The sequence below is a fragment of the Urtica dioica genome, chromosome 11 (genome assembly GCF_054948205.1).
Source record: "Urtica dioica subsp. dioica isolate 48M chromosome 11, U.dioica_male_clone48M_v1_H2, whole genome shotgun sequence".
In the NCBI taxonomy this organism is placed as follows: Eukaryota; Viridiplantae; Streptophyta; class Magnoliopsida; order Rosales; family Urticaceae; genus Urtica; species Urtica dioica.
The window spans coordinates 18,670,888-18,694,844 of NC_142766.1; the positions used below are offsets into that span (position 1 = coordinate 18,670,888).

Sequence of the window (23,957 nt, forward strand, 5' to 3'; positions counted from 1 at the left end):
ATAATCGGAAATCCAGACTAAAAGTAGCTCCTTTTGACCAGAGCACTCTTTCCACGCGCCAAATAGTCGTTGACTCGTGAAACTTTTGACCAAAATCCCTCTCTCTCTCTCTATCTGCGTTTCTGATCCAAATTCCCTGAGAAAATCTGAGAATTTTCCCGGGAACCAAACAGAAGCGAAAAGAAAAAAAAAATGCACGATTTCTGCTTCACGATCCCGTACGGCCTGATTGTGGCGGTCGGAGGACTGATCGGATTCCTGAAGAAAGGAAGCGCGGCCTCTCTCGGCGGAGGTCTCGGCACCGGCTTCGCTCTCATTCTCGCCGGTTATCTCAGCCTCAACGCCTTCAAGAAGCGGAAGAATTCCTACTTCGCTTTCATTCTCGAGACCGGTAAATCTGAATTCGCTTCTCTTACTCTCCTTTGATTCGATCGGCATTAACGTTCTTCAAAATTTGAGTTTAGTTTAGTTTGTTCTTTTTTTTCTTTTTTTTTTTCTTTTTTTTAGTCGTATTTGATTTGTCTTCTGAAATCGATAATTCTGTTTGCGTAGTTTTGTAGCTTAAAACTGATTTTGTTCTGTTAACAATAGAATATCCTGATTATTGTTTTCCTTTAAATGCTCTTGACTTTTTGAAAGGTTTTCATTTTCTTTACTTATCAAAATTCTAAAATTCAACTGAAAAATATTATAGTAAATACGTTTTCTTTGGTTTTTTATTTTTAGCTCAAAGGAGATCTGATAATGTAGAGTTTGTTTTCATGGCACAATGTGGGGAATTATAGCTCTGCTATAAACTTTTCATTTCAGAAAATAGTGCCTATGATGAGTTATACAGTTTATTTGTGTCTAATATTGAACATTGAGCAACAACTAATTAAAAAGGTTATTGCAATTCAAGTTGCTTGTACAGCTTCTCTGGTTCGTTCATTCTTGTTACTACAATTATATCTAATTACAATACTAAATTTATCATCTTTGGTTAACAAAAAAAAAAAAAAAAAAAAAAAAAACCAGTTTGTGCGGCAGCGTTGGCGATAGTGATGGGACAGCGTTATTTGCAGAGTTCCAAGATTATGCCGGCCGGTATCGTTGCTGGTATCAGGTAATTTGAATCGTTCTTATTATTCTTCTCCGACACACTGTTTCTTAGCATAACCCTCTTTTGGAGAAACATAGAACATTAAGTTAGAACTCTATATCTTTGTTCTCACTCTGGTTTGCCTTTTGATTTTCCTAAATATGGGTTCTTAGTGTGTGTGGTCTCACTTTGGTTCCTTGAAATAATTTTTCAAGCAAAATGGTACTCAAACTATTAATTTTGTTGCATTTTAGATTTTTTTTTTAAAACGACTAAAATGCTACAAATTTAATTGCTCGAGACTATTTTGATCAGGAAACTTGTTTAAGGACCACAATGCCAGACAGGACCAGAGCTATCCGATAAGCTCTTCCGAAAACTCCCACCGGAAATAGGCCCAACCATACAGAAAGAATACAACCAAGCCTACCCAGGGCTCACAACCGGAGTTATGGCAAGAGTCCAGTACATCTCCGAGTACCTGCAGAACCTGTGCAAACAGGCAGAACTTCAGAGGAAGCTCAAAAACCTCAACTTCTGCAGAACCATCCCAATCCCAGGGTACTACGAAACAGGGAGTGGCAAGAAAAAGTTTGGCATCAGAAAGGCCAAGACTTACAGAGGAAAGCCCCACGACTCCCACGTCAAGGTCTTCAAAAACAAGTACAAAGCCACCAGAATGAGAGAAGGAAGCAAATGTAAGTGCTACCTCTGTGGGATAGAAGGCCACTACGCCAGGGAATGCCCGAAGAAGCATGTCAGACCAGAAAGGGCAGCCTTCCTAGATGGCCTAAACCTTGATAGCAGCTGGGACGTCATTTCCATTGACCCATGAGAGCCAGACGATGACGACATCTGCTCGATATCGGAAGGGGAGGCTCAGGGCATGGAAGACCTCGCTGCCTTCAAAACCCAGCTACCGTATGAAGTAGAACCACAGTATGACAACTTATTTGCTTTAGTTGTCATAACTAATCCAGTGGTACCAAGGCAAGAAGGGGGGAGCTGGAGGGTCTCTCTCCCAGTATCAAAAGAGATGGAGGAATGCAAACACGAGTGGGATGACATGACGATTGTACAACAGGAGTCATGCCACAAATGCAAAGACCCAACAACCATCGGAAGAAAAGCAACGTGCACTATCTGCCGCCTCAACGTCTGCCCACTCTGCGCGGCCCTAGACTACGGCCTACAAATAGTCCAACCAAAAGAAAGCAAGTTACACTGGCAGTACCAAAACAAGGATATGCTCATAAAAAGTCTGTACGAGCATAATTCATTTCTTCTCCAGCAGAATGAAGCCTTCCTCGAAGAAATCCAGAAAAGGGATTTCCCAGAAATACCTTTTTTTCCAGAGGGGGGAGGAGGACCTGTTCAAAACAACGACGAAGCTGCTCAAAGCAACAGGGAAGCTGAAGAGCCACAAAACAACGACGAAGAAGCTGAAGAGCCAAACAACAGCAGCATAGTCTTCAAGGACCAGGACGATACCCAAGAAGAGATACAAGAAATCTCAGGGGCAGGCACAACAGAAGAAATCATAGAGGAGATCGACAGGGCTTACACTGAGATGCCCGCAGGGGGAAACAACAAACTATACCACATAGTGGTCATCTTCAAGATCCCCCCCACAACAGGAACTCACCCCATTGAGTTCGAGGTGAACGCCATAATAGACACAGGATGCACCTGCTGCTGTGTCAACATCGAAAAGGTCCCCGCTGAGGCGCTGGAAGAAGCCAAAATCATCCAGAATATCTCAGGGATCAACAGCGTCACCAGAGTCACAAAGAGACTTCGGCAGGGAAAAATGATCATAGCCGGTAATGAGTTCTATACTCCCTATATATCGGCGTTTCCCATGAACATGCCAAAGATCGACATGCTAGTAGGGTGCAACTTCATCAGAGCAATGAAGGGCGGTCTAAGGTTCGAAGGAACAGAAATTACCTTCTACAAAACCGTCACCAAGATTCAAACCACCCTAGAGCCACAAAGGACAGCCTACTTGGGAGAACTAATAGAAGAGGAAGAGCTCAAGGAGGACATAGCAGCTAACGCCTCAGACTTCGAGTCATTAGCCAACAAAATAAAAAAACTCCAAACTCTTGAAGGAATTAAAAGAGCAAGGCTACATAGGCGAAGACCCAGTCAAACATTGGGCCAAGAATGCTATCAAATGTCAACTGGAGATCATAAACCCAGACATCACCATTGAAGACAAACCACCAGGAGACCTCACAACTGAGGAAAATGCGCGCTACCAGAGGCACATTGATGCACTCCTAGAACTTGGAGTCATCCGCCCCAGCAAAAGCAGGCACAGAACCGCAGCCTTCATCGTCAAATCAGGAACAACGGTGGATCCCATCACAGGAAAAGAGACAAAGGGAAAAGAAAGGATGGTCTACAACTACAAAAGGCTCAATGACAACACTCACAAGGACCAATACTCCTTGCCAGGCATCGGAGCCATAATCAAGTCCCTTGGCGAAGCCACCATCTTCAGCAAATTCGACCTCAAGTCAGGCTTTCATCAGGTGGCCATGGAAGAAGAGTCGATCCCCTGGACGGCCTTCATAAGTCCAGCAGGATTGTACGAATGGCTAGTAATGCCATTTGGTCTGAAGAACGCCCCAGCGGTTTTTCAAAGAAAAATGGATAACTGCTTCAGGGGAACAGAAGCATTCATTGCAGTCTACATCGACGACATCCTGGTCTTCTCCAAAACATTGAAAGACCATGAAGAGCACCTAAAGGTAATGCTCGAGATCTGCAGGAAAAACGGACTCGTCTTAAGCCCAACAAAGATGAAGATAGCCTGCAAGGAGGTAGAATTCCTAGGAGCCACGATCAAAGAAGGACGTATCAAGCTTCAAGAGCACGTCATCAAGAAGATCGCAGACGTGGAAGATGAGAGCCTAACGACACTAAAAGGCCTCAGAAGCTGGCTCGGAGTCATAAACTATGCCAGGGCATATATCCCCAGGTGCGGGACCTTGTTAGGACCACTCTACTCCAAAACTTCGGAGCACGGGGAACGAAGGTGGAAACCAGCAGACTGGAAGATTGTCAAAGAAATCAAGCAACTGGTAAGAAACCTCCCTGACCTAGAAATCCCTCCTAACCATGCCTACATGGTCCTGGAAACAGACGGATGTATGGAAGGATGGGGAGGAGTGTGCAAATGGAAGGAAGCCAAAGCCGCCTCACAAGGATCTGAACGCATATGCGCCTATGCCTCAGGCAAATTCCCTGTTCCCAAGTCAACAATCGATGCAGAGATCTTCGCCGTCACGGAGTCCCTAGAAAAGTTCAAACTTTTCTACCTAGACAAAAGGGAGATCACACTCAGAACGGACTGCCAGGCGATCATCTCATTCTATGAGAAAATGGCAGTCAAGAAACCCAGTAGGGTAAGATGGATCAGGTTCTGTGACTACATCACCAATACCGGAATTACGGTCCACTTCGAGCACATCAAAGGCAACAACAACCAGATAGCAGACCAACTCTCCAGGTTGGCCCAAAACATTGCCGCAGCCCAAGTCATCCCAGAAGAAGCCCACGACGCCCTAGCCCTCATCAGTGAGGGAAATTTCTCACACATCGGGCTTATGGCCCAACTCAACAAACTCCTCGTAACAAAAGCCCGGGAAGGAAACAAGCCCATTTGGCACAACAGGGCCCACAAGAAGAAAACTTCGCAACGAAGGAACAATGACGACCACTCAGAAGCACCGCCCTCAGCCAACCAGCCCTATATAAACCACCAGATCGCAGGAGTCACCACACTCACAACTCAGGAAACAATGGCATCCCAATCCACTACCAGCAGAGAAGTCCTCACCATGAAAGGACACCTCAAAGCCTATCAAGAGATCTACAAGATAAGGAGGGAAAAACTCAAAAAAGGCCTCCCCCTAGAAGAAAGCCGCACCCTAGGCAAGGAACTAATCAAAGAAGAAAAGCTGGCCGGAGACATCCTCAGAACCACACTAGACCTGTACAGGGAGCTACTCAGGACCAAGGAAGACCAGTTCAGGAACAGCTCCACCAAAGACAACTACTGGGGAGACCTTCTACCCTACCTCAGCCAGACGATCAAAGAAATGGACGTCATCAGAGACAACGTCATCACGACCCTTCGCACCATCGAAGGGATCAAATATTAACTTCTCCCCCTTTCGAAAGGTCACCTGACCTTTGGGGAAAAGTAGTTTGTTTGTATTAGGCCACTTGCTTAGGCCATTTTCTTTTGTCGGCCACTTGGCCTTGTATTTTTTCTTTTGCGTGTAAGATTAGCAGGAATCTTTTAGCTGTCGATGGGGCCCAATGAGCACCCGAGCTAAATTATTGCATTGCTTTTTCTTTTTCTCTCCCTATATAAGGAGAGTTATGTTTTCTTAAGAGAGCATCGAACAGATACGCAAATATCTGAACTTTCTCTCTCTAGTATTGTGAAAGAAATAAAAATCCCAGTTTGCTTATTTGTTCTTAGCTTTTACTCTGAAAATTGTATGAACTACTGAGGTAAGCCGGCCTCTTTAGTTTTAAAGTCTTCCGCCCCGCTTTTTTTATGGTATCAGAGCCTCGGCTTTTGATCAAGATTACTATGGGGAACTAAAACCCTTTAGGGTCTGGCCAGCAAAGTAAGAGCAACCCCTTCCCTATACTAAAACTTCAGAAAAATCGCTAATTCAGCCCAGAAAACAGAGGTGTAATTCCTTCTGTAAAACCAATTCCACTCTACTGTATTCCCCGATACCGGTCTCCATCACCAGAAGAATATCCAAAAGGAGCAAGGCTTAGTACCCCAAGAGAGGCGAAACGGTTGTTATGAGGAGAAAGATATGGTGAGAGTGCCCTAAGGACAAGTCTACAGCAGGCAGAGGAACAGAAGAAGGAAGAAGGCCAATGCAATCTGAGTTGGAGACGCGACAATTTGAAGAAGAAGTAGAAGGTTGGGAACGCTCCGAACGCTCGGCTAGGCTCTATTTCCAAGATCTTGAAGAATACCCACGGTACGAACGCATTCAGCAATTCCCAAATTGCCAGATACCTTGCTATCACTACCTTACTGGAGAAGACGTTGGCAAGACTCACACAACTTTCACCAGGGGTGAGAGAATCCCACAACTTCTCAACACCATCTACGACCTAAACATCAACCAGTGCCATAACCAGGCACAGCTCTTTGACCGCATCTTGCTCCTATCAAGATACGTGGTCAGAAGAAAGGCTCCCACACTACCCTCCATCCCAGAGGAGGATCCTGCTCGCTCATTTCCCTCCGAGGAAATCATCTCCCAGATCCGAGCCCTAAAAGCAGATCTAAGAGAAGTTAAGGCCGCTCAATCTAGCCTAAAACTCTCTTTATCTGAAATTAGGGATTCTCTGGTTGAGATCACCAGCAGAGAATCGGCTCCTAAGCCAATTGAAGCAGAAACTGCTAGAGTCGCAGAACAGCTTAAGCAGCAGATCAAGGAAGTCAAGACAGCCCTCGCTGATCTCAGAACCATCGCTAAAAGCCTGGTTCCCGAAGCCTGATGAACACCTGGCAGCTAGCAGCCGCCAAAAATTCATACCAAGAAGCCTTCAGAGCCACAGCTTCACTCACTTCCGACAACAGAGCAGTTGGGTTTGTCGAGCCGCACAGACACCCAACCAACCTCAGCGACACGCACATCCAGAGACAGAACAACATCCTCATACATCTGCTTATTCAAAGCATCGAGGAGATCAAGACCATCAGAGATCAATTGCAAGTCGTCTCGGACAGAGTCAACAGCCTTGACGCAAAGGGTAAGGAAGTAGCCCTACCAGAAGACGTCATCAACCAACTATCATCCCAGCTGAAAGACGCTAGTTTCGGAGACAAGAAACCCATTAAAGGAAAAGGGAAAGGCCCTTTCAGGGTCTGGAATTAATGGGTTCCCGAACACAGACGCTCCAGTTGCCCCGAGCAACGCAAGGTACGTCGAATCCTACGGAAAATCTGGACGACCAGATCCGAGGATACAGAAGATTCCAAAGAGCCAGACATGTGGCTCAGAGAATGGTCAGAAGGACCTTGGCTCGGGATTTCCGTCAATCCCTGGAGCAACAGCTTGACCCCAATAGGGAACTATCCCTGAGTAGGAGGAGGCGAGCAAACCTCGTACCAGCAGAAGTACTATACTCCTACAACAACAACGAACCCGTCAACAGGGTCTATCAGCACTATGAAGAGCTACGGAGCCTCATAGTAGACGGACATCAAGACCTTCGCTATATTGAAAGAGAGTCGTACGAGACTCTACGAAGGTCCGGAATGCAACACATTCACATAGGAATGATGATGCTCAGACTCCAACTTCTACACCGAGTGGACTCAGGAGTCAGCGCTGTCGTGGTCTTCAGAGATACCAGGTGGACAGACGAAAGGCAGATCCTCAGCGCCATGACAATGGATCTAGCCAGAGGAACACAGATGGTGTACACAATCCCAGACATCCTCATCAGCATACACGACTTCTACAACCACATCCAGGTGTGCATTCAGACAAGAGGATACGGGCAGGGATGGACAGGAGGGGACAGCAACCTGATCATCACCAGGTCCTTAATCGGAAGGATCACGAATACTAGTCAGGCAAACTTCAACTATCAGATAGAAGGAGTCTCAGAATACCTGACCAGTCAAGGTGTCCAGGCAGTCCCTGGAGAACCATGGAGGGCCGTGAATAGAGAAAACCAGTGGACCCTATCACCATCAACGATCGAGCCCCCACTACAAAACCCTACCAACATGATCGCCAGACAAGCAGAAACCGGCAACGTCAGCATCAGATTCACCGGCTTTAGAGACACTCCTCAACCCCTCCTGGAAGAAGAAGACGAAGAAGATAGAAGGCCGGAGGAAAGGGTCCACGTGGCCCTAGTCGGAGTTCATTCTTGGGAACCTCCAAGAGAAGGCAAATGGGACACGCTTGGGCAACCATCGGGGAAGTATGATTTCTTGGTGGACTACTCAGCCCCAAAAGAAATCCCACCTTGGCCAACAACCTGTACAGGCTGGGGAGAAGAATTTGATGAAAAGGAAGAAGATGAGGAGCAGGCGGAGCTGCTCTACCCAGTAAAAAGGCAAGATTTGCTGGAAAGTTGGCTCGAGCAACTAGGAGAAAGCGCCACCGAAGTCCAATGGGACGAAACGAGCTCAGAAGAAGAAGAAGACGATGATAGGTCTGTCATTTCGGCAAAAGCTCTAGTCGCCGAAATGGACTACCCCTCAAGGGTCGCAGCTAGCATTAAGACGCTAGAAGTCCTGGAAAGAGCCTACCCAGGAGCCAGTGACATACAGTCAGACCAAACGAGCACCTTCATACCACCAAACTCCAATACAGGACAAGTCAGGTACCCACCGGCTAATACTGTATTACAAGAAGGCGGCCCAAGTACAGTTGGCTCTCTAGAAGGGACCCGCAAACCGGGAAAGTACGGAAGATCGCCAGCGCCTTGGAGCCTCCCGTCCGCCCAACAGACACAGGGTCCGATACTGGTCCTACCACCAGAGATACCCAGTCATGCAGACGCCATAGCAACATGGGAGACGATCACCCTCAATCTCTTAAGGGAAATGACGTTCGACTCCCTCCAGGATAAGGCGGACTACATCGAAAATCTCTTGGGAGTAAGAGAAAGGGAAATATGGGTAACATGGAGAATGGCCTACCCAGAAGAATACAAAACGATGGTTCGGGTAGTCCATTTCGGCGACTAGAGCTTTTGCCGAAATGACAGACCTATCATCGTCTTCTTCTTCTTCTGAGCTCGTTTCGTCCCATTGGACTTCGGTGGCGCTTTCTCCTAGTTGCTCGAGCCAACTTTCCACCAAATCTTGCCTTTTTACTGGGTAGAGCAGCTCCGCCTGCTCCTCCTCTTCTTCCTTTTCATCAAATTCTTCTCCCCAGCCTGTACAGGTTGTTGGCCAAGGTGGGATTTCTTTTGGGGCTGAGTAGTCCACCAAGAAATCATACTTCCCCGATGGTTGCCCAAGCGTGTCCCATTTGCCTTCTCTTGGAGGTTCCCAAGAATGAACTCCGACTAGGGCCACGTGGACCCTTTCCTCCGGCCTTCTATCTTCTTCGTCTTCTTCTTCCAGGAGGGGTTGAGGAGTGTCTCTAAAGCCGGTGAACCTGATGCTGACGTTGCCGGTTTCTGCTTGTCTGGCGATCATGTTGGTAGGGTTTTGTAGTGGGGGCTCGATCGTTGATGGTGATAGGGTCCACTGGTTTTCTCTATTCACGGCCCTCCATGGTTCTCCAGGGACTGCCTGGACACCTTGACTGGTCAGGTATTCTGAGACTCCTTCTATCTGATAGTTGAAGTTTGCTTGACTAGTATTCGTGATCCTTCCGATTAAGGACCTGGTGATGATCAGGTTGCTGTCCCCTCATGTCCATCCCTGCCCGTATCCTCTTGTCTGAATGCACACCTGGATGTGGTTGTAGAAGTCGTGTATGCTGATGAGGATGTCTGGGATTGTGTACACCATCTGTGTTCCTCTGGCTAGATCCATTGTCATGGCGCTGAGGATCTGCCTTTCGTCTGTCCACCTGGTATCTCTGAAGACCACGACAGCGCTGACTCCTGAGTCCACTCGGTGTAGAAGTTGGAGTCTGAGCATCATCATTCCTATGTGAATGTGTTGCATTCCGGACCTTCGTAGAGTCTCGTACGACTCTCTTTCAATATAGCGAAGGTCTTGATGTCCGTCTACTATGAGGCTCCGTAGCTCTTCATAGTGCTGATAGACCCTGTTGACGGGTTCGTTGTTGTTGTAGGAGTATAGTACTTCTGCTGGTACGAGGTTTGCTCGCCTCCTCCTACTCAGGGATAGTTCCCTATTGGGGTCAAGCTGTTGCTCCAGGGATTGACGGAAATCCCGAGCCAAGGTCCTTCTGACCATTCTCTGAGCCACATGTCTGGCTCTTTGGAATCTTCTGTATCCTCGGATCTGGTCGTCCAGATTTTCCGTAGGATTCGACGTACCTTGCGTTGCTCGGGGCAACTGGAGCGTCTGTGTTCGGGAACCCATTAATTCCAGACCCTGAAAGGGCCTTTCCCTTTTCCTTTAATGGGTTTCTTGTCTCCGAAACTAGCGTCTTTCAGCTGGGATGATAGTTGGTTGATGACGTCTTCTGGTAGGGCTACTTCCTTACCCTTTGCGTCAAGGCTGTTGACTCTGTCCGAGACGACTTGCAATTGATCTCTGATGGTCTTGATCTCCTCGATGCTTTGAATAAGCAGATGTATGAGGATGTTGTTCTGTCTCTGGATGTGCGTGTCGCTGAGGTTGGTTGGGTGTCTGTGCGGCTCGACAAACCCAACTGCTCTGTTGTCGGAAGTGAGTGAAGCTGTGGCTCTGAAGGCTTCTTGGTATGAATTTTTGGCGGCTGCTAGCTGCCAGGTGTTCATCAGGCTTCGGGAACCAGGCTTTTAGCGATGGTTCTGAGATCAGCGAGGGCTGTCTTGACTTCCTTGATCTGCTGCTTAAGCTGTTCTGCGACTCTAGCAGTTTCTGCTTCAATTGGCTTAGGAGCCGATTCTCTGCTGGTGATCTCAACCAGAGAATCCCTAATTTCAGATAAAGAGAGTTTTAGGCTAGATTGAGCGGCCTTAACTTCTCTTAGATCTGCTTTTAGGGCTCGGATCTGGGAGATGATTTCCTCGGAGGGAAATGAGCGAGCAGGATCCTCCTCTGGGATGGAGGGTAGTGTGGGAGCCTTTCTTCTGACCACGTATCTTGATAGGAGCAAGATGCGGTCAAAGAGTTGTGCCTGGTTATGGCACTGGTTGATGTTTAGGTCGTAGATGGTGTTGAGAAGTTGTGGGATTCTCTCACCCCTGGTGAAAGTTGTGTGAGTCTTGCCAACGTCTTCTCCAGTAAGGTAGTGATAGCAAGGTATCTGGCAATTTGGGAATTGCTGAATGCGTTCGTACCGTGGGTATTCTTCAAGATCTTGGAAATAGAGCCTAGCCGAGCGTTCGGAGCGTTCCCAACCTTCTACTTCTTCTTCAAATTGTCGCGTCTCCAACTCAGATTGCATTGGCCTTCTTCCTTCTTCTGTTCCTCTGCCTGCTGTAGACTTGTCCTTAGGGCACTCTCACCATATCTTTCTCCTTATAACAACCCCTTCCCTATACTAAAACTTCAGAAAAATCGCTAATTCAGCCCAGAAAACAGAGGTGTAATTCCTTCTGTAAAACCAATTCCACTCTACTGTATTCCCCGATACCGGTCTCCATCACCAGAAGAATATCCAAAAGGAGCAAGGCTTAGTACCAACTAAAGAGGCCGGCTTACCTCAGTAGTTCATACAATTTTCAGAGTAAAAGCTAAGAACAAATAAGCAAACTGGGATTTTTATTTCTTTCACAATACTAGAGAGAGAAAGTTCAGATATTTGTGTATCTGTTCGATGCTCTCTTAAGAAAACATAACTCTCCTTATATAGGGAGAGAAAAAGAAAAAGCAAAGCAATAATTTAGCTCGGGTGCTCATTGGGCCCCATCGACAGCTAAAAGATTCCTGCTAATCTTACACGCAAAAGAAAAAATACAAGGCCAAGTGGCCGACAAAAGAAAATGGCCTAAGCAAGTGGCCTAATACAAACAAACTACTTTTCCCCAAAGGTCAGGTGACCTTTCGAAAGGGGGAGAAGTTAATATTTGATCCCTTCGATGGTGCGAAGGGTCGTGATGACGTTGTCTCTGATGACGTCCATTTCTTTGATCGTCTGGCTGAGGTAGGGTAGGAGGTCTCCCCAGTAGTTGTCTTTGGTGGAGCTGTTCCTGAACTGGTCTTCCTTGGTCCTGAGTAGCTCCCTGTACAGGTCTAGTGTGGTTCTGAGGATGTCTCCGGCCAGCTTTTCTTCTTTGATTAGTTCCTTGCCTAGGGTGCGGCTTTCTTCTAGGGGGAGGCCTTTTTTGAGTTTTTCCCTCCTTATCTTGTAGATCTCTTGATAGGCTTTGAGGTGTCCTTTCATGGTGAGGACTTCTCTGCTGGTAGTGGATTGGGATGCCATTGTTTCCTGAGTTGTGAGTGTGGTGACTCCTGCGATCTGGTGGTTTATATAGGGCTGGTTGGCTGAGGGCGGTGCTTCTGAGTGGTCGTCATTGTTCCTTCGTTGCGAAGTTTTCTTCTTGTGGGCCCTGTTGTGCCAAATGGGCTTGTTTCCTTCCCGGGCTTTTGTTACGAGGAGTTTGTTGAGTTGGGCCATAAGCCCGATGTGTGAGAAATTTCCCTCACTGATGAGGGCTAGGGCGTCGTGGGCTTCTTCTGGGATGACTTGGGCTGCGGCAATGTTTTGGGCCAACCTGGAGAGTTGGTCTGCTATCTGGTTGTTGTTGCCTTTGATGTGCTCGAAGTGGACCGTAATTCCGGTATTGGTGATGTAGTCACAGAACCTGATCCATCTTACCCTACTGGGTTTCTTGACTGCCATTTTCTCATAGAATGAGATGATCGCCTGGCAGTCCGTTCTGAGTGTGATCTCCCTTTTGTCTAGGTAGAAAAGTTTGAACTTTTCTAGGGACTCCGTGACGGCGAAGATCTCTGCATCGATTGTTGACTTGGGGACAGGGAATTTGCCTGAGGCATAGGCGCATATGCGTTCAGATCCTTGTGAGGCGGCTTTGGCTTCCTTCCATTTGCACACTCCTCCCCATCCTTCCATACATCCGTCTGTTTCCAGGACCATGTAGGCATGGTTAGGAGGGATTTCTAGGTCAGGGAGGTTTCTTACCAGTTGCTTGATTTCTTTGACAATCTTCCAGTCTGCTGGTTTCCACCTTCGTTCCCCGTGCTCCGAAGTTTTGGAGTAGAGTGGTCCTAACAAGGTCCCGCACCTGGGGATATATGCCCTGGCATAGTTTATGACTCCGAGCCAGCTTCTGAGGCCTTTTAGTGTCGTTAGGCTCTCATCTTCCACGTCTGCGATCTTCTTGATGACGTGCTCTTGAAGCTTGATACGTCCTTCTTTGATCGTGGCTCCTAGGAATTCTACCTCCTTGCAGGCTATCTTCATCTTTGTTGGGCTTAAGACGAGTCCGTTTTTCCTGCAGATCTCGAGCATTACCTTTAGGTGCTCTTCATGGTCTTTCAATGTTTTGGAGAAGACCAGGATGTCGTCGATGTAGACTGCAATGAATGCTTCTGTTCCCCTGAAGCAGTTATCCATTTTTCTTTGAAAAACCGCTGGGGCGTTCTTCAGACCAAATGGCATTACTAGCCATTCGTACAATCCTGCTGGACTTATGAAGGCCGTCCAGGGGATCGACTCTTCTTCCATGGCCACCTGATGAAAGCCTGACTTGAGGTCGAATTTGCTGAAGATTGTGGCTTCGCCAAGGGACTTGATTATGGCTCCGATGCCTGGCAAGGAGTATTGGTCCTTGTGAGTGTTGTCATTGAGCCTTTTGTAGTTGTAGACCATCCTTTCTTTGCCCTTTGTCTCTTTTCCTGTGATGGGATCCACCGTTGTTCCTGATTTGACGATGAAGGCTGCGGTTCTGTGCCTGCTTTTGCTGGGGCGGATGACTCCAAGTTCTAGGAGTGCATCAATGTGCCTCTGGTAGCGCGCCTTTTCCTCAGTTGTGAGGTCTCCTGGTGGTTTGTCTTCAATGGTGATGTCTGGGTTTATGATCTCCAGTTGACATTTGATAGCATTCTTGGCCCAATGTTTGACTGGGTCTTCGCCTATGTAGCCTTGCTCTTTTAATTCCTTCAAGAGTTTGGAGTTTTTTATTTTGTTGGCTAATGACTCGAAGTCTGAGGCGTTAGCTGCTATGTCCTCCTTGAGCTCTTCCTCTTCTATTAGTTCTCCCAAGTAGGCTATCCTTTGTGGCTCTAGGGTGGTTTGAATCTTGGTGACGGTTTTGTAGAAGGTAATTTCTGTTCCTTCGAACCTTAGACCGCCCTTCATTGCTCTGATGAAGTTGCACCCTACTAGCATGTCGATCTTTGGCATGTTCATGGGAAACGCCGATATATAGGGAGTATAGAACTCATTACCGGCTATGATCATTTTTCCCTGCCGAAGTCTCTTTGTGACTCTGGTGACGCTGTTGATCCCTGAGATATTCTGGATGATTTTGGCTTCTTCCAGCGCCTCAGCGGGGACCTTTTCGATGTTGACACAGCAGCAGGTGCATCCTGTGTCTATTATGGCGTTCACCTCGAACTCAATGGGGTGAGTTCCTGTTGTGGGGGGGGATCTTGAAGATGACCACTATGTGGTATAGTTTGTTGTTTCCCCCTGCGGGCATCTCAGTGTAAGCCCTGTCGATCTCCTCTATGATTTCTTCTGTTGTGCCTGCCCCTGAGATTTCTTGTATCTCTTCTTGGGTATCGTCCTGGTCCTTGAAGACTATGCTGCTGTTGTTTGGCTCTTCAGCTTCTTCGTCGTTGTTTTGTGGCTCTTCAGCTTCCCTGTTGCTTTGAGCAGTAAATAGTTTTAGAAACTATTTGCGTTAAAAAGCCTAGATATAAAGATAATATTTTTTTAACTACCTCACCTGTATATACTATGAAATTACTTAATCTGCGCGTTCGTTACAGAATCAGTTTCAGGTGGATTCTGATGTCAACATTGTTGACATCTCATGTCAACATTGTTGACATTCAGACGTCAATATTGTTGACATACAGACGATGTTAACAAACAATAGATATATTGTTGACATTATTGATAAATTGTTGAGATTTATTGTTAATATTACGGGCTCGGATTGAATCTGAAGGTGACACATCCCTCTCATCCGAAACTGCTTTTACAGTTCCAAGCACCGACTCCAAGGTAATATGGACTGATCTTTAACATGTAGATAACATAACATATGGCTTGTCAAATTGTCACATCTTTAATTTTTCACAGGCTCGGTTGAAGAGTGTCGAAGACACGGTCAACCACTTGAAAGGAGAGTGGAGCTTGTTTAAGATTGACATGAAACATGAATTCAAATCATTCGAGACAAGTATGAATAAACAGTTTATGGAATTGTCCCGCAAGATTGTCGAGCCGGTGGATCGACATGAAGACAGTCAAGTTGAGGCTTTGCCTCGAGAAGTTGAAGAAGAGCCTGTGCCGCCACAAGAAGACATGCAAGTTGAAGAAGAGCAAGAAGACGAAGAAGATGAAACAGAAAAGAAAGATGAAGAGAAAAAAGATGACGACGAGAACGGAGATGATGAAAAGGGAGATGAAGAGAAGCAAGATGAAGAGAAGAGAGACAACGACGATTCAGAACAGATGGAAAAGGAGGGGAAGACACAAGCCGAAGAAGGTAAAATTATTACAATATACGATTCAGAACAGATGGAAGGGGAGAGGAAGACACAAGCCGAAGAAGGTAATATTATTACAATATACGATTCAGAACAGATGGAAGGGGAATGGAAGACACAAGCCGAAGAAGTTAATAGACTTCTAATAGTTCTTTACATGACATGTCAACAATGTTGACATGATATGTCAACAATGTTGACATCTGATGTCAACAATGTTGACATGTCATGTCAACAATGTTGACAATTGTTATGCCAAATAGAAGACAGTCAAGAAGAATTGACTGAATCACAGTCTAAAGCCCGCATGTTGCAGTTGGATGCTGAACAGTACGAGGATGAGATGTATGATGACAGTCAACTAATATGGGTTGGCTCGGTTTCTGAGGGAAAAACAGTACAGGAGATGGAGGTCGAGATCAACGATGCTCGGGACAAGGAAAATCGGGACTCTTGGCAGCTGGTGCCAATAAACATAGAAGATTCACCGAAGCGACCGACAAGAGTCATTCGACCTCCAGAAAAATACACTCAAACTCAAGTCCCAAGGCCATTTATACACGAAAAGCTTTTTTATACCCGGAAAATGAAAAAAAAAAAAAACGAACCTAGGGTTTTATTTCGTGGATTGCAACTTCTCTTTTTTTGGGCTGACATTCGGAATGCTCCTCCGACAATAACTGAGCTCCTCCGACGACTTTTTTGAGCTGTGTTCACGAGTTTTCTCAGCTTGGACGAAATGGGGAGAGTGGGGTAGAGAGAGAGAAGATCTGGACGAGAGAGCTTGGACGAGATGGGGAGAGAGAGAGAGAGAGAGAGAGAGAGAGAGAAGATCTGGACGACAGTCAGAAGAGATGGACTGGAAGAGAGAGACAGAAGAGATGGTCGAATGAGGAGAGTGAGAGAGACTAAGACCTAGATGTACTGGACAAGAAAGAGAGAAGAGATGGACGAATGAGAGAGATTGACTGAGACTCACCTATTAATCGGTCTTCATTTCGGGAGAAAATGGCTGATTAAACATAGATGCCAATTTGTAAAGAAAATAGATAGTGAATGGCAAACTTGACTTTTTACACTTGTCATGGTGGCATCTATGTCTAATGTCAACATTGTAGACACATATGTCTTCAATGTTGACATCTATGTCTGATGTCAACATTGTAGACATAGATGTCAACATTGTAGACATGGATGTCAATATTGTAGACATGTTCTCATATCATTTCCTTATCTGTTAATCTTTATTTTCAGGGTTGGTCGAGATTTGCCCCCGAAGGGAACATTGTTGACCATAATTTCCACTTCACATCCTTCGAAATCCCCTTAAAAGCAGTCTTCAAATTACCGGCGAGATGGAACATGCAAAAACCATGATAACCATGATAACATGAAAAAACCACTTCACATCTAATGGATGAATTTAAATTTAGTTCTTCACTTAGACATGCAATTCACAACATTACACATATAAAACATAGTGTAAATAGACATATTAAGCAGTTTCAAGCATTCAAGTCATACAAAAACCCATACAAAAATATAAATATTACGAAGTTTAGACCAATGGTGTGGGGAATTCATCGTCAGAATCATTTCTTGTTGATCATCATCCTCCTATAATAGATAAGTTCCTCTCTCTGGGTTTTCAGCATAAACAGTCGTGTCCCCTTGGGCACGATTTCCATAAAATCTCCTTTTTTCTTCAACTGAGTCTCCCAGTCGTCTCCGATGATTTCTTTCATAACACTTTCGAGACACATGATCGGACCCGATTCAGTTTCACTACAAAAAGTATCCAAGTACCATATGTACTCAGCCTGGCTCATTTGAAACTCCGTGAGTTGTGCATCACCGAGTTCCGATCCGCTTGCCTTATTAACATCAATTGACTACAATTTTAGTAATTGTCTACAATTATAGGTATGAATGTCTACAATCATAAAAAATAATAACCAAAAATCAGCTTTGTTTGGCATCAAAATGTACCTCATTTTTAGAACATTTTCTCTTTCGGGGCTCGAAGTCGTCATAGCTTGTCACCGGAGATTCAATGGAGTGTTTTTCTGACATTTCTGCATATTTTTGACAATATTAGAGTCAACAACGTTCATTAGTTGTTGACATCAGATGTCAATAGTTGACGTCCATTGTTGACATCTAATGTCAACAAGACTTCCAAAGGCTTTCCATCTCACAAGTTCACACCAACATTAAGCAAAACCCCACACTCTGATTCACAGTCACAAAAACATGCAATGTAGAACAAAAACTCACCATCATGTAATGCAAGCAAATGAACAAAATCTGATTCAAGTATTAATCACAATGCATTAACATAACAGTCACATGTCAGTTCAAATTGAGGTGAACTTGTCAGAGAAAATGAAATAAAAAAGCTAACCATATAGATTAACAAACTTGTTTACTAGCATTTTTGTCAACATTGTTGGCATTTATGTCAACATTGTTGACATCTAAAGACAACATTGTTGACATATATGTCAACAAATAATGAACGTCATCTTCAAAAATCACATAACATACTCATAATAACAAACACATGCTTTTAAACAACAAAAACTTCATTATTTCAAGATGAAAAGCTTTTTTTATACCCAAAAAAATGAAAAAAAAAAAAAAAAAAAAAAAAAAAAAAACGAACCTAGGGTTTTATTTCGTGGATTGCAACTTCTCTTTTCAAAAATCACATAACATACCCATAACAAACCCATGCTTTTAAACAACAAAAACTTCATTATTTCAAGATGAAAAGCTTTTTTTATACCCGAAAAATGAAAAAAAAAAAAAAAAAAAAAAAACGAACCTAGGGTTTTATTTCGTGGATTGCAACTTCTCTTTTTTTGGTCGGAATGCTCCTACGACAATAACTGAGCTCCTCCGACGAATTTTTTGAGCTGTGTTCACGAGTTTTCTCAGCTTGGACGAGATGCGGGAGAGTGAGGGAGAGAGAGAGAAGATCAGGAAGACAAACAGAAGAGATGGACGGGAGAAAGAGAAATGGGTTTTTACTGAGTATTAATCGGTCTTCATTTCGGGAGAAAATGGCTGAGTAAACATAGATGCCAATTTGTAAAGAAAATAGATAGTGAAAGGCAAACTTGACTTTTTACACTTGTCATGGTGGCATTTTGGGACAAATTAAGGTTTTAGTGGAATGTGGGAAAAAGTTATCAAAAGAGTGACAAATAGGACAATTTCTCATATGTTTATCATATATATATATATATATATATATATATATATATACACTTGTGTACATGTATTTTCATATTGTCCTTATGTTTACGTGTATTTATTGTGTATATATATATGTTTACGTATTTTCATATATATATATATATATATATATATATATATATATATATATATATGAATTTTTATCTTATGCGTATATGTATTCGATATGTGCACACATATACACGCCTCGCGTATATGTTTGTATATACGTCTTCAGTAAGTATATGCTTAAAGTCGTGGCGAAGGTCAAATACGCCGAAGGTCTGGGCGGGCAGGCCTGAGATTGTCGATGTGTGAGAATAAGAGATATTTTTTGTCCTTTTTTTGGGTCAGGTTTAATTAAGTGTAGTGCTTATAATAAAGTAAGCGTGAGCGTGAGCGTGATGCGGGAGAATGGGTATTAGGGTTTTGGGAAATGGTCGGATCTACTACTCATTTCAGTAGTTTGGACCAAAATATAGAGTTTCTTGTTTTGGACACTTTTAGTAGTTGCTTAAGTGAGCAAGTACATATTTGCCCTTCTTCTTCATTCTTCACGTTATCTTCTTCTTCTTCTCTCCTCACCAGCGCGACATTGGAGAGCAAACAGAGCAAGGAAAAAAAAAATTCAGACCACATCATCCAAGCTCTCTTCCCGGCCGGCCACCCAAAATCATCACCGCCACCTTTCCTCGCCTTCCTTCTTCTTTTCCTATTCCCGCGCGCCACCACCGAGTCTCCTCCATCGCACGACTCACAGCCACCGATCCTCCACCGCGCGCGCCGACCGAGAGAAGGGAGAACGCTGCTGCCGCCGAGGCCCAGCTTGGACGCGCACCTCGACCACTCCGATCATCTTCTCTTTGCTTAGCTCTCTCGCGTGGATCGCTGCCAAGGAACGAGCCCAGGCGCGCGACCACCGAGTCTCCTCGAGCGCTTGACCGCCGTGAAGTGTGCGCCGCCGCGAGCTAGGAGAAACGCCGGGAGGGAGAGAGAGCTTGTAGAGGAGGCTGGATTTCAGGAACATAGAGAGGTGATGAGATTTCTTCAGATTGGAATACATGTTGATTAGGGTTAGGTTTTGATTTGGGGGTTTTGGTTGTGAACGTGTTTTGATGATTTTAGTTGAAGATTTGAATTGCCTTCGGTGATGATTCTTCTGGTTATGGGTCTGTTCTTGGTTTTGGACGAGTGTTGTTTTGGATTGGGTCTTGGCCGTGAGCTTGGTTTGCTTGTGTGTTTTTGGCCGTGAGCTAAGGTTGGCCGTGAGCTTGGTTTGCTTGTTTTTGGCCGTGTTTTACGTTTTGGCCGTGTGGTTCTTTTGGCTGGGAATTCTGAAATGTGTTGTTGTTGATGTTGTTGTTTAGTGTCTTGTGATAGAAAATCTGAGCCTCGGGAGTTCTTTGTGTTTTAGTTGATGAATCACTAAGTTTGATTTGATGATTGATTTGGAAAATGGATTTGGGAGTTGATATTTTAATCGAGATTTGATATTTCGTTCGGGCTCGGGTTTCTGTTAGTTATATTTTTGTATGGGACGTATGAGATTTCAACTATTGTCATTTATGTTTAGGAATTAAAGACGTAAAAAAGACATAAATTACTGAAATTGTAACATATAATTAGTCATTCATCCATTATTGAAATACACTCCAAGTTTCAAAAAGACATATAATTAGTCATTAAACTATAATAACTGAAATTAGTTCCAAAAACACATACAACTATAATAATTCATCCATTCTTCTCGGACAAAGGAACTGGACTGTTGCATGTAGTCCGATTGTGACCAACTTCTCCACATCGCGAACACTTCATAAGAATAGGCTCTTCCCCTTGAGAATGTATCCGTCTCTTCTTCGGTCTACCGACGACACGTGATCTGTATGTCGGAGGCTTGTCTCTCATTTATACAAAAAATATGTTCACTCTCATACCTGAATAAGAAAATTCAAAAATCAGAATAACTTTAGATTGATATGTATAATTGTAATAAAAACTGTCATAAATTGTAGACTTATAAGTCTACAGTTAACAACAATTGTAGATATCGACGTCTAGAGTTGTAGTAACTGTAGACTTATAATATCTACAATGAGACTATTTGTATATATGTATATCTACAATTACACCAATTGTAGATATACATGTCTACAATTCTTGTAATTGTAGACATATAGGTCTACACTTTCAACAGTTGTAGACTAATAGTCTACAACTGTTGAAAGTGTAGACCTATATGTCTACAATTACAAGAATTGTAGACATGTATATCTACAATTACAATAACGACGTATGACGGGGACAGTCTACAATTTCAGAGATTGTAGACATGTATATCTACAATTCAAAAACGCGAAAAAAAACTCAAATGTCCAAAAACATGAAGAACAACACACAAACAAACCCAGCAACAAACAACACAGAGACGGCGGGTAATGGCACCAACAAACCCAGAACGACACGGACTCGAGAAGGATTCTCCGATTGGTTGAAATCGCTGAAGCTCTTGGTTCGAGATCGGTCGCCGGATCACCGCCGGATCGCCGGATCAACGCCGGATCGCCGCCATGAACAGCGTCGTGATTTAGAAACAAAGCCATGTGCTGAATCTCAACAAGGTTCATCCTCTTGTGCTCACGCGCTCGAGCTCGTCGGTGGTGAGCGAGGACGACCAACATAAAAAGGTAAGCTTTTTTTGTATGTCAAAATGAACGAGAGAGAAAAACAGAGGAGAGAGAGAGAGCTGTGAGAGGTGAGAGCTTTTTTGGCTTTATGAGCAAGTTTTGGATTAAAATGAACAAAATTAAAAATTAAAGGGCAAAGAGGGTAACAAAGATTTATCTCTCCTCAGATTGGTAGTATAATTGTCCAAAAACATGTACCACAACATTTTGGTCCAAATTTTCCAACTCACTACTAGTTGTGGCCATTTCCCTAGGGTTTTTGTCTGTTTATCCCTTTTTTGTTGTGGTCCATTAAGCTCAATTGATCTTGGGTTGGTGACGAGACCCAATTGTTTATGGGGCTTAGGAAAATTGCAGAACATCCACCAGTTAAGATGTATTAAATATTTTCTTAAATATATTATATGATTATGTATTTAAGTATTAATAAAAAAATAAATGTATTAAAATTACGTCAGATTCAAATTAATCATATTATTATAACTATAAAGTACAATTAACTTTTAATTTATCTTATTGAACAGAATATTATAAATTGCCATAGTAATAAGAAATAAATTATCAATAGTATAGAGTAATTATTAATTATTTATTTTATACAATATTTGATCATTTAACATCATTTAGTATATAAAAAAACAAGCATAATGGCCGCGCGTTGCCGCGGGATTACTAATGCATTTATGTAATGATAATTATGTATATAATACTATTTTCAGGTCATAGTAACTTGTAGTCAAAACATTACCCAAATACATAAAATGTAATAACACATTAAGTTTAAGTTGTATTTATTATATAGATATAATTCAGAACAAAAAAAACACGACAAAAGGTGAATTGGATTCTTGAAATGTTCATGTAAATCGTCAATATAACTGAGATCACTTGAAAATATATATATATATATATATATATATATGAGTTAACAAAAACTAAGGTATGCAGGCCCAAAATCTGACATCACTTACTGTGGCCCAAGTCCACGGCCCTTTTACCACAAAATATAAATGACTCTTTCCTTTACGTTTGTTTAGTAGTTCTAGGTGATAAACATTAAGCTCAAACACATTTCTCAGTAAAGTATACCCCTATTTTTTTTTTCCTCTCTCGCCGTTTTCCCGTGTTCCTTTTATTCTACGGTGGTGCGTCAAAATAATGAGGAAAAAAAGAGGAAATTCATTGTATTTATATATTATCCACCCCATGTCGCTCATGAATCTTTCTCTTCTTCAAGGTTAGCCTTTTTGTTTTCTTCCTATTTTGAGTTTTTTTTTTTTGGCCTCCTCTCTCTCTCTCTCTCTCAGAAAATAGGATTTTTATTTTCCATGATTGATGGTCGTGAGATATCTTTGTTTTAGGAGTTGCTAGGGTTCATGAATCTTGGGGTCTACATATTACGGGACGGTGATAGTCCCAATAACGGCAAGTGATGGAATGGAATTAAGACAAAATACTTTAAAATAGATTAGGGTTTCAGAATTGTGATTAGTAAATTATTGGGCTTTCTTCCCATCTGTTCATTGCATGTGCTAATACTAAGTAATAATATACTAATTTCAGTTGATTTCGAGGATTAGGGATTTATTTATAATTTATTTTTTGGGTTTGTGTAACGCTTTGCCGGTAATGTTTAGTTTGGAGATCAGTTTAGATTATGAGGACCGGTTGTTAATAGATTCGGAGTTGAAAATTTGTTCGTCTTTAAATCTTATAATAAGTTCTGATTCAAAAATAAAAAATGTTTATAATCTATGCTCTTCAAAGCTTATTATCTCTTTGATTTTGGTCGAATCCATATTCTGAAACATCTCTCATTTATTAGGTCCGCCGTAGTCTGCTGGAATAAATTCTCCATTATCAATGGTCCTGCTATTTGTGGTTTCCAGTTTTGGGGGTTTAGAAGTAATGGGTATTGGATACATTGTTCTGGCTACTTCTCCTTTGTTGTTTTAAATTGTTTATTGTATGTGCAGAGCGAAGGGAAAGAAAAGAACGATATGGGAGAATGAAATAGAGAGCAGGAGAGAATTTTGGATTGAATGGTTGTGATTTTTTTTTTCTGGTAATCTGGATGGGATTTTGGTGAAATATTTATAACAAAAAAAGTTCCAGAAATATCTGGGCTACGTTTGAGCAGAAGATAGAAGAATGCTCTGGAGAAGTCTAGACACTTACTCGATCTCGATGACAACTGTTGTAAATTAAATATTTGTATAGGTTTTATTACGGTCAGTGACAGACTCGGTGAAAAGAATTATTTGGAGACTCTTCTGGAGATATCTTGAAGTTTATATCTCATGTGGACATGCGATTGATATTTTTAATTATTTATTCTCAGTGGCACATACTGTAATTATGTCAAATTTAAAGGTATTTTCGTGATTTCACAAAATCTCGTAACAGTAAAATGAGTCTATATAAACAGTAAAATGCGGTTCTCCTTTATATATATGAGTCTATATAAACAGTAAAATGCGGTTCTCCTTTATATATATATATAATAAGGGCTATTTTGCTAACTAGCCAAATCAACCTATTAATATTAAGAGAATAGTCAAAGTTTCAATTAATTAAGGGAATAACTCAACTAATTTAAATTACCTAAATTACCCTTTCA

At 43.0% G+C, this 23,957-nt stretch overlaps 1 protein-coding gene and 1 pseudogene across 11 annotated transcripts; both read left to right on the plus strand.

Annotated features, from left to right (window-relative positions):
• Nucleotides 1-42: 42 nt before the first annotated feature.
• On the plus strand, nucleotides 43-23,703 carry LOC149381983 (protein FATTY ACID EXPORT 6-like). Of its 11 annotated transcripts, none has more exons than XM_089629766.1 (3): nucleotides 43-391; nucleotides 1,018-1,105; nucleotides 19,239-20,134. In XM_089629766.1, the coding sequence occupies exons 1-3, from the start codon at nucleotides 193-195 to the stop codon at nucleotides 19,519-19,521; spliced, it is 570 nt and encodes a 189-aa protein (XP_089485892.1). In that variant the 5' UTR covers nucleotides 43-192; the 3' UTR covers nucleotides 19,522-20,134. The 11 variants fall into 11 exon arrangements, 8 of the variants coding, with proteins under 8 accessions (XP_089485892.1, XP_089485897.1, XP_089485893.1 ...); XM_089629771.1 differs by lacking the exon at nucleotides 19,239-20,134 and adding an exon at nucleotides 18,889-18,967 and having other exon boundaries at nucleotides 47-391; XM_089629767.1 differs by lacking the exon at nucleotides 19,239-20,134 and adding an exon at nucleotides 18,351-18,620 and having other exon boundaries at nucleotides 47-391.
• LOC149381984 (uncharacterized) lies at nucleotides 1,474-5,256 on the plus strand (annotated as a pseudogene).
• Nucleotides 23,704-23,957: the final 254 nt, after the last annotated feature.